This window comes from Giraffa tippelskirchi, chromosome 4, assembly GCF_054371585.1.
Source record: "Giraffa tippelskirchi isolate mGirTip1 chromosome 4, T2T-mGirTip1v1.2.pri, whole genome shotgun sequence".
NCBI lineage: Eukaryota > Metazoa > Chordata > Mammalia > Artiodactyla > Giraffidae > Giraffa > Giraffa tippelskirchi.
Window position 1 is genome coordinate 196,594,069 of NC_137278.1, and position 9,393 is coordinate 196,603,461.

The following is a 9,393-nucleotide window of genomic DNA, read 5'->3' on the forward strand; positions in this document are numbered from 1 at the left end:
TTACCTCTGAAACCCTTGTGACATGACAATAAACAACTAATACACTCCCTTCCTTCTTTTTTTTTTTGGCTGTGTTGTGCAGCTTGTGGGATCTCAGTTCCCAGATCAGGTCTTGAACCCGGGCCACCACAGTGAAACCCTGGAATCCTAACCACTCGGTCACCAGGGAACTTCCCCCCTTCCTTTTTAACAAGGACCTAAGCTGATTCCCCTCACAGCCCCCATGGGCTCCCTGCCTCCTGGTCGCCCCTTCCCCTCCCTCCAGTCTGGAACGTTGGTTTGCAGATAGACTTGCTAATATAGGATGGATTTGCCTGCATCCCTGGAAGGCTCTAAGAGTACACAAAAAGGGTCAAAGTTTATCTTGCTGGATGGGGAGTGGGGCTGGGGGCCAGAGGGGCAGGAGGAGGAATGTGAGACCCCCTAGGAGAGACCCCACAGAGACAGTGGGAGGGGAGAATTAATCAAAGGAGAGCTGCTGTCCCCTGCCCCCACCCCCTGCCTGCTCTTCCTTCCTCCCTCTGCTCTGCTCTTCCTCAATGGGTGGAGGAGCAGGTGGCCTCTGTCCCCTCCCTGTCCCCTTTGTGCAGGAACTCGGGGAAGTCCCTGCACGGAGCCCGTGAATCCTCAGTGACTCCTCTCAGAAGCCCAAAGGGCAAGAGGGTGTCACCCCGTAGAGAGGAAAATGCCACCCACAGAACTTTCCAGGAAACCCCTGCCCCTTTAAAACCTGCCCAGAGAGCAGATCTTGGGTCTCCTGGCAGCCCCCCAGCACGGGTTGGGGATGGTGCTTGACAGGATGCTCAAAGAGACTTTGGGCCTCTCCTTACAGTGCCACTGTCCCTGGCCAGCCCAGAGCCTCTTTTGTGCACTTCTGCCTGTGACAAGACAAGGGTCACCACCATCCTAAGGTTGGGAACCTCAGGTGCCCTCAAACCGATGCCCCTCCCCACCAGGGCTCCGCAGCCATGAAGAGGCCCCTCTTCCGGTTCTGTCCCCAAGTCTCTGACCATTGTGCCTCCACAGGGCAGATCTTCAGCTGCATGGTTTGTGTTTGTGTCACTGAGCAGGGCACACCAGGTCGGGAAGTGGCAGGAGGTGGGGGCAGGGGCAGCAGCAGGCTGTCCCTTTGCAACAACCCACATCCGTGCACCGCTGCACAACCACTCCTGCCCACTTGCCCTGTGTTTCTCCTTCAGCCAGGGTGACAGACCCTTCAGCCTGAGTCCAGGCTGGGTGCCCACACACTGCAGGCGGAGGGTTGGGTCCCTCTGGATGCGGTTGGGCTGAGTCCGTGTGTGTGTGTGTGTGTGTGTGTGTGTGTGTCTGTGTGTGTGTGTGTGTATGCATGTGCTCTGCTAAAGCACTGTCTCTCAAGCCCCAGAGGAACATTCCCCTCTTAGACAGATAGACAGACGGAAGGGGACAGGCAGGCTTGCTGGTCTCCTCCTTCACAAATGGATGCTTGGCCCTTTTATCATCTGATGTTTGCAACAACTCCTTTGGGTGAGTCATCATCCCATTTAACAGGTGAAGAAACTGAGACTCAGAGACTAGCTCTGGTCACATCAGCTCCTCTAGGATCAGAAGCCGGGTCTCCTGATCTCTGAAGCTTTAGCGGCAGCCAGTGTCTGCTTTTCTTCCCCACTTGGGGACTTGTTCCCAGTACTCCCCTGGGGCCCCAGTGATGTGTCCTGAGGGTGCACAAGGCAGGAGACAGCTGCCGGATCACGCTTGTTTGCAGATCATGGACAGTGCAGCCACAGAGACAGAGCCAGCCCACCGGCTGCTGAGCCCCTGGTCCCGGGTCCCTGCACTGCTAATCTGCCCCGGCTCTGTGACCTCCGGTGGTGTGTGACACACAGTGACCGCTGGGTGGCAGTGTGTTCTCACGCCTGGGACCAGACAGGTTGCCCATGGCTGCGGAACATGGGGGTGGGGTGGAGGCTGCCACCCAGAAAGGTTGAGAGACCCCCCTCTCAGAAAGGACTCGACTGGCAGGGCTGCTCCAAGAGTGTATGTGTGTGTGTGTGTGTGTTGCAGCCAGAGGGCCAAAGACAGTGCTGGGGGTCAGGCGCGCATGAGGGGGCCAAAAGAGCAAAATATAAAGGAAACCAGGGCAGCCAGCACAACGTGAGCGGAAGGACAGAGGAACGGGCTGGAGGAGTAAGGGCTTCTCTGACGTTCAGGAAAAGGACTACCCAGGAGAGAGAAAGAGCAAGACAGAGAGAGAGAGACCAGGAAGAGAGAATCTCCAAGAAACCAGGAACAGAAAAAGGGAAGATGTGAGCCTGGCTGGGGAAAGTAGGTCAGAAGGCCAGTGTGAGAAGGAAGCCCCAGAGGCTGGGCAGAGACAGAACATCCCCTAGGCAAGAAGGGGCCAGACTCAGGCTTGCTGCTGATGGGGAGTTTATTTGGATTGAGATGCAGGCGGCTGCCTGCTGCAGGTCAGGGTTGCTCCGGCTGCAACTGTGGCTGAGACTCCGGCTCAGGTTCCGGTTCCAGTTCTACCTCCGGGTCTGGTTCTGGCTCCAGCTCTGGCTCCAGCTCCCCTGTTTTGCTCGAAGCCTGAGAGAGGTGAGTCCCACGCTCTAAGGCAGAGAATCTTCTGGGTCGCCACTGCGGGAAGAAGACATAGAGGGTAGGAGGAGGAAGAAGAGAAAGGGAATAAGCTATTCTTCCCAGCCCCCGCCCTGCTCATCTGGTTCCAGGCCTCCCTCTCAGCCTCCCCCCGCCCCCATGAGCCTTCCTTGGGTCCTTCAGGCACAAGGCATCCCTGGAGTGCAGAGGCTCAGGAAGAGGGACTCTGAGGCAAGTTCAGGGTCCACTTTGCTCATCTTCCTGAAGAAGGGGTGCCAGACAGCATGCCAAGGACTGGGGAGGGGAGTTCCCGACTCACCCATCTTCTCCAAAGGTGAAAGCTAAAGGCTCCAGTCACCAACAGAAGCAGGAAGAGGAGACCAAAGATGAGGAGAGGGAGGTGAGCTGTTCTCCCCGCCCCCAGGGCTGTCCCGGAGCGCTGGGCACCTACGGAGAGAGGACAGGATTGGAACAGAGACACACACACACACACACACACACACACACACACACACACACACACACGGGGTCTCGGCTGGAGGGACATCTAGCCACATTCCCATATTTTACAGACAGTGAAACCCAGAGAGTTTAAGGGACTTGTCCAGGGTCACTCAGCTAATTCGTGGTGGAAGTGGGTCGGGCCTTGACAAGAGCTGGTAGTCAGCTCCCTGGTTGGAAAGGGAAGAGTGGGGGTGGGGGTTGGTCTGGAAGTGGGATGGAGGGGGCTGGTCTGGAGTCGGGGCTGTGGCGCTGTGGGCTCTCGGACCTGGATGAGACAGCTCGGTGAAGTACACCGCGGTCCCGAGAAGCCTCTGCCCCTGGTACAGACGGCACTGCCAGGGCTGAGAGAGGCGTCTGGTGTCTGGTGTCAGCAGCCAGGGGCCTGAGGAACTCCTCTGAGATCGCTCGTCCAGGGGGCTCCACACAAAGCGCTCTTGTCCAGATGCCGGAGTCACCTCACAGAAGGGTTTTCTCAGGCTGCCAGATGATCCATAGGGCTTGGGAGTGACTGAAAAAATAGAGGGAAGAGATCTTTGGGGGACCCAACCCCCTTCCTTGAAAGCATAGTTTCCACCGAAGTCTTGATTCACCTGGGCTCTGACTGGGTGAACTTGAGGGGAGGAGATGGGGTCAAGGCCAAATTAATCTCAGGACAAAGCTCTGTCAGGTCACTCTGCTACCAAACTTTCCAGGCTCCCTACTGTCTTGGGGGGAATGTTCAAACTCAAACTGGCCCGGAGGGATCACATAAATGGGTATCTTTTCAGATTCTTTTTCATGACTTATATTCAAAGACTCAGAGCCCCTAATATCAGTCACGTGAGTTGGTCCCCAGAAGACCTTGCACTTTTTCTGCCTCCATGCTATGGCTTACATCTGTGTCCCCTAAATGAACCCTATTCCCATTTCTGAATGTCTAGAGAACAGACCAACTGATCCCTGGTGGCTCAGATGGGAAAGAATCCACCTACAATGCAGGAGACCTGGGTTCAATACCTAGGTCTAGAGCCAAAGCACCTGGAAGCCATGTGGTGAGGGATGGGGGTAGGAGGAGACAACTGATGAAGGACGTTGAGCTGACCATGCTGTACAGGCCCCTGAAGACTTGATGGCATAGATACCCTAGTTTAGCCCCAACCTGGCTCTTCCCAGCTGTGTGGCTTTGAGAAAGTTCCTTCTCTGTAAAACACAGACAACAGTATTTCTCCCTGGTGGTCCGGTGATTAAGAATCATCCTTCCAATGCAGGGGACGCAGGTTCGATCCCTGGTCAGGGAACTAAGAGCCCACATGGCAACTAACCCTTTGCACCACAACCATTCAGCTCTGATGCCACAACTAGAGAGAAGCTGGCATGCCACAACAAAGACCCCACACCCCACAATCACATGAGTGGATATTTTTTTAATTTGTAATAATAAAAAAGAAGACTACCTTGGACAGAAAGAACTGGTAGACTGTGGCAACTGATTAGGAAGAAGGAGGCCAGGTTTCAGGATGAGTAGAACATGACTGGAGTTACTGATGCAGAAGTGACTTAGCAAGAGGACTGGGTACGAGGAAAAGATGGGGTTCAGAGTGAGGCTGAGTGTGGGTACCATATCTAGGTAGAGACACATGGGAAACAAGTGGAAATTCAGCCCTGGTCTTCAAGATATGGGTTATTTATTAATAGATTCATTTATTCATTCAACCAATATACATTATTAAGCACCTACTATGTGCACACATACATGCTAAGTTGCTTCAGTCATGTCCGACTCTTTGCAACCCTATGGACCGTAGTCTGCCAAGCTCCTCTGTCCATGGGATTCTCTAGGCAAGAATACCGGAGTGGGTTGCTCTGTACTCCTCCAAGGGATCTTCCCGACCCAGGGATCGAACCGGCATCTCTTATGTGTCCTGCAGTGGCAGGCGGCTTGTTTACTACTAGCGCCACCTATGTGGCACTACTATTTAGTGGCTACAGATGAGCACTGCAGATACCGCCAAGCTGTGATAGTTACCGATCAATCAACACATACTTTCTGAGTTTGGTGTTTTCTATGTTTGTTTTACACTGTCTTGAAAAGCCCTTATTGGTATATATTTGCTGACTGTGAAAGTCGTTTAGCCATGTCCCCGACTCTTTGCAACCCCATGGCCTATACAGTCCATGGAATTTTCCAAGCCAGAATATTGAAGTGGGTAGCTTTTCCCTTCTCCAGGGGATCTTCCCAACCCAGGGATCAAACCCAGGTCTCCTGCATTGCAGGCACATTCTTTACCAGCTGAGCCACAGGGAAGCCCAAGAATACTGGAATGGGTAGCCTGTCCCTTCTCCAGCGGATCTCCCAGACCCAGGAATCAAACTGGGTCTCCTGCATTGCAGGTGGATTCTTTACCAACTGAGCTATCAGGGAAGCCCTATTTGCTGACTAAGGGACTGATTTATCAACTCCCCCCAGTCCAGATTGCCTCCTGCAACTTTAACTCAATCCCTGGCTCCAAAGTGGGCAAGAATTCTGAAAATAAAAATTCCACCTCTTTGGAACCATTCAAACTTTTGTGATCTCTCCTAACTTCTCTGACCCTCCCCTCAATTCAGAGCCGGGGAGTCCCTTACAGAAGAGTGGAACGTTCATCCAGTGACTCAGGGGAGATTTTCAGTTTCTGTTCGTTATATGGGGGTGAGAAAAGAAGAGGCCAAGGGGGCAGCCCGCACACTTGTGCCCAGGGGCCTGGCATCATGAGGTGGACTTGCCCAGTTTTTGCCAAACCAACCTGCCCTTCTTGTCTTGTCCCACTTGCTGACCTGTGATGACTGCCAAAGTGACAGTGGCACTGAGCTGCCGCCCGTGCAGGTGGACACGGCAGGTGTAGGTCCCGGCCTGGGCCTGATCCACAGCCTCTAGGCGAAGGGTAAAGTTGCCCTGGTCTCCAGCCACCAGGAGGTCGGGGCCTCCTCTGGGCGGGGTCCACGTGGCTGTGAGAGAAGACTGGATCCCTACACCCAGAGGCAGGCGGCAGGGCAGCTCCACCTTGGAACCGGCTCCAGCGTACACTGTCAGAGGGACTCCGGGCTCTAGGCCTGCGGAGAAAAGGAAACCCTGAGTTAAAGCTGAAGAGTACAGAGGGGCTGGAGTACTAGATTTGCGGGGGAGGCGGGCAGAAACACGAAGGAAGTGGTCCAGTTTGAAGGGTGCTAAGGAGCAGAACAAGGTGGATGAACAAAGGATGCTGAGAATGCCCAAATGCGGGCCAGTAGCAGGAGACCAAAGGCTGGCAAGGGAGGCTGGATGGCCAAGGGAAAAGCTTGAGGGGAAAAGCCGTAAAGGGAAAGACAAAGGGGCCCAGAGTAATCACAGGTGTCATCCGCTGCCGGAGACTTGATCTGGGGGCTCAGAAGTCAGCAGAAGGTGTCAGGGGGCAGGAAGGGGTTGTGGTCAAGTGTGAAGGCAGACTGGAGGAGTTACCCAGAACAGCCAGGTTGTACGTGATGGAGACATTGAAGCCGTCTCTGTAGGTGAGACTGCAGCCCCAGGTCCCAGAGTCCAAGGAACTGATTTGGGGCAGGAAGAGGAAGTTTCCAACTAAGTGGTGATGGGGGGACTCCTGAACAGGGACTCTGCCTGGGCCCCGGAACCAATGAACAGAGGCTGGGAGGTCAGGGCGGCTGAAGGAGCAGTTCAAGACGACCCAACTGGAGGTCCACAGAGGCCCTGGGGGGCTGGCCGTCACTGGACAAAGACAGATACGGTTGATCAGCCCGCTTGCTCAACAGGACAGGTCAGTTAAGCTGGAAGCTCCCGGAAGCAGGCACCTGGCTGTAGATCTCCTTGTCTTCTCCCTTCCAACCCTCCTTCAGGCCACCTACCCAGCCCGGAGCCCGGCCCCTGGAGGTGCTTCAAATGCAAGCCCAAGAGTCCGGTGCCTACTTCCTCCGCCCCCTGCCTCCAGCTCACTTGGCTTGGGCTACCCTCTTCTCCAGGCCTTCCTTGAGGATCTCCCTAAGCCCGCTCTCTGAGTTACAGGTATCTAAATTGAGTCACTCCAGCCCTTCAGTCTCCCCTCCAAGGGGTGCCTCCCCTCCTCCACCCTGGCACTCTAGCTGTAGGTGGGGGAAGGAGAGCTCAAGGGGTGATACGATCTCTCCACCGAGCCCTACCCCCTCCACACACGTGCTTGTCTGGGGGCACCTCCCACCCTGCAGGCAGGCTCGCCACCCCCTTCCGCCCCTCAGCTGGAAGCTCTCCGGCAGGGCCTGGGGCGCATCCTTAGAAGCACAAAAAGCCTCTGCCCTGCCCTTCCTGCCTCCGGGGCGGCGGGATACCGGGCGCCCTCCTCCCAGCCCCGCTCCCCGCGTCCCGCCCCCACCTACCCGCCGCCTGGCCCACGCGCAGACGGAGGCGGCAGGCGAGGGCGCGGTTCCCGAAGCGCACGGCGGCGTGGTACTCGCCGGCATCGGCGCGTCGGGCCGGGCGCAGCCACAGCGAGAAGTCCCCGCGCTGGAGGCCCGTTTCTTCCAGCTTCACGCGGGGCTGCAGGGGCAGCCTGCCGATGCGCAGGCCTCCGGGGGCCAGCCTCAGCACCGTGTAGCGGCGGGGCCCGGGACCCCGGGGGGTGGGCGCCGCGGAGCCACTGGACGGGAGAGACCGGGAGAGAAAGATGGGACTGAGAAATCCGAGGGGAAGAAGCCCTGGGGAAGAGGCAGTCCAACCACACCTTGAGGATGAGGGAGCCCACCCAAAGGGAAGATTTCTGAACTGCCAACCATCCTGTCCCCTCGTTCCGAATGGGCCAGCACCATCCACTACCGGAGAGGCAGGCGTGCCTGGGGATGCAGGTGTGAGGGTAGCAGTCTGCGGAGGATGGGGGGAGGGGTAGGAATGGGGGGCGCTTCTATATTTACAGAGGGCTGGCTTGGACTTTAGAGCCTAAATCTAGATGCCATTACCGCTGAATCTGAGGGTCCCTGTCATCGCAGTTTGGGGTGCATACCTCTCTGGTACATGCTGCCAAGTGACTTGTCTTGTTCGCGGAAGGCTGAGATCCTGGAGGGGGATTGTGGGGCTGCAGGGGAGCTTGGCAGGAGCCCCCTCCTGGGCCCACACCACTGGGACCTCTGCCCCCGGCTCTGGAGCCTCCACTGGGGAGGAAAAGAGAGGCCAAGGGGAGGGGCCATGAGCCGAGAGACTTCAAAGCAGAGAAGGAGCCTCCGTGTTTTCCGAGTGAGAAACTGGGCAGAAGGGAGACCTTGGGTTTCTGCCCCTCCCCTGCCAAGGGGATGAAGAGAGGCTTTGGGGGCTGAAAATGGCCCCAAGGAAGGCATAGGAGAATCCACCCAATCTAAGGACCTTGGCATATGTGTGGTCACCGAGAGCTCCCTGGAAGCTATGGGTCTGGAGGTCAACCCTCCCAGAGAGTCGTCCCCATCTTACCTGCAGCCGCCCATAGGAGTTGCAGAAACAGCCAGACCTGGAACCGAGCCTCCCACAGCATCTCCCCCGAGGCCTGGACCACACAGCCCTCCGAAGGGAAGAGGTCGGAAAGTGGGGAAGGACTAAAGTTTGAAAGAGAGGTTCTGCAAGGAGGAAGTCAGAGGAAGAGAATCTAGAAAAAAGAGGGATGGAAGCCTGGAGAGAGAGGGAGGAACCAGTGGCCAGAAGCTAGAGTCTAGAGGAAAGCCAGCCAGATCAGGTAGCCTGAGGCGGGGGTTAGGGGAGGGGTGGGGGTCCCCAGGAAAGGGCAGGGTGTGGGCAGAGTGGAGGCACGGTGGCTGTCTTGAGCTGGAGGGTGTTCTACTGCTCCCAGGGCCCTGGCCGCTGTCCTTCTGCCTTCCCTCCACCTTCCCCACTTCCCCTCCCCATTGCCCCCCCCAACACCCCTGGGCTCACGGTTTCGCTTCGCAGTGGAAACTCTGAGGGGGCTGATTCCCAGCAGCGTTACCCTCCACCCTTGTGGTGGCGCTCCCCTTGTTTATTTCCTCAGTCCTGGGTGTCCCCACCGCCCCCTCCCCCTCCCCCACCCTTGACTGTTCTCTTTCCTGGGGGCACTTCTGCCTCGAAGTACCCACTTGCTCATCTCTGAATTGTCTCCCCAGGCCCCAGGTTCATACTTTCTTGGCAAGCCTTTCCCTTGGTGCTCATCCCTTAATGTTCCAGAACTTCATTACCCTGTCCACCTGCCTCCCCACCCATCAGTGACCCCTAGAAGTTTTGTTGTACTCTAAAAGATGTTAGGTCTGAAGGGCACCCCAAGCACAGGGGATAGAACAGCTACACTGTATTGTGTTTTTATTATGTGCTGGGCATTGCAGTGCAGGGCACTT

General features: G+C 56.5%; 1 protein-coding gene across 2 annotated transcripts; it reads right to left on the minus strand.

The window, feature by feature from the left end:
• Positions 1 to 2,392: 2,392 nt before the first annotated feature.
• LAG3 (lymphocyte activating 3) lies at positions 2,393 to 8,917 on the minus strand. Of its 2 annotated transcripts, XM_081588112.1 has the most exons (8): positions 8,504 to 8,917; positions 8,064 to 8,211; positions 7,444 to 7,703; positions 6,539 to 6,802; positions 5,878 to 6,153; positions 3,350 to 3,592; positions 2,900 to 3,027; positions 2,393 to 2,619 (listed from the first exon to the last, which is right to left on the minus strand). In XM_081588112.1, exons 1-8 carry the CDS (start codon positions 8,562 to 8,564, stop codon positions 2,449 to 2,451), a joined length of 1,551 nt encoding a protein of 516 aa, XP_081444238.1. In that variant the 5' UTR covers positions 8,565 to 8,917; the 3' UTR covers positions 2,393 to 2,448. The 2 variants fall into 2 exon arrangements, with proteins under 2 accessions (XP_081444238.1, XP_081444239.1); XM_081588113.1 differs by lacking the exon at positions 6,539 to 6,802.
• Positions 8,918 to 9,393: the final 476 nt, after the last annotated feature.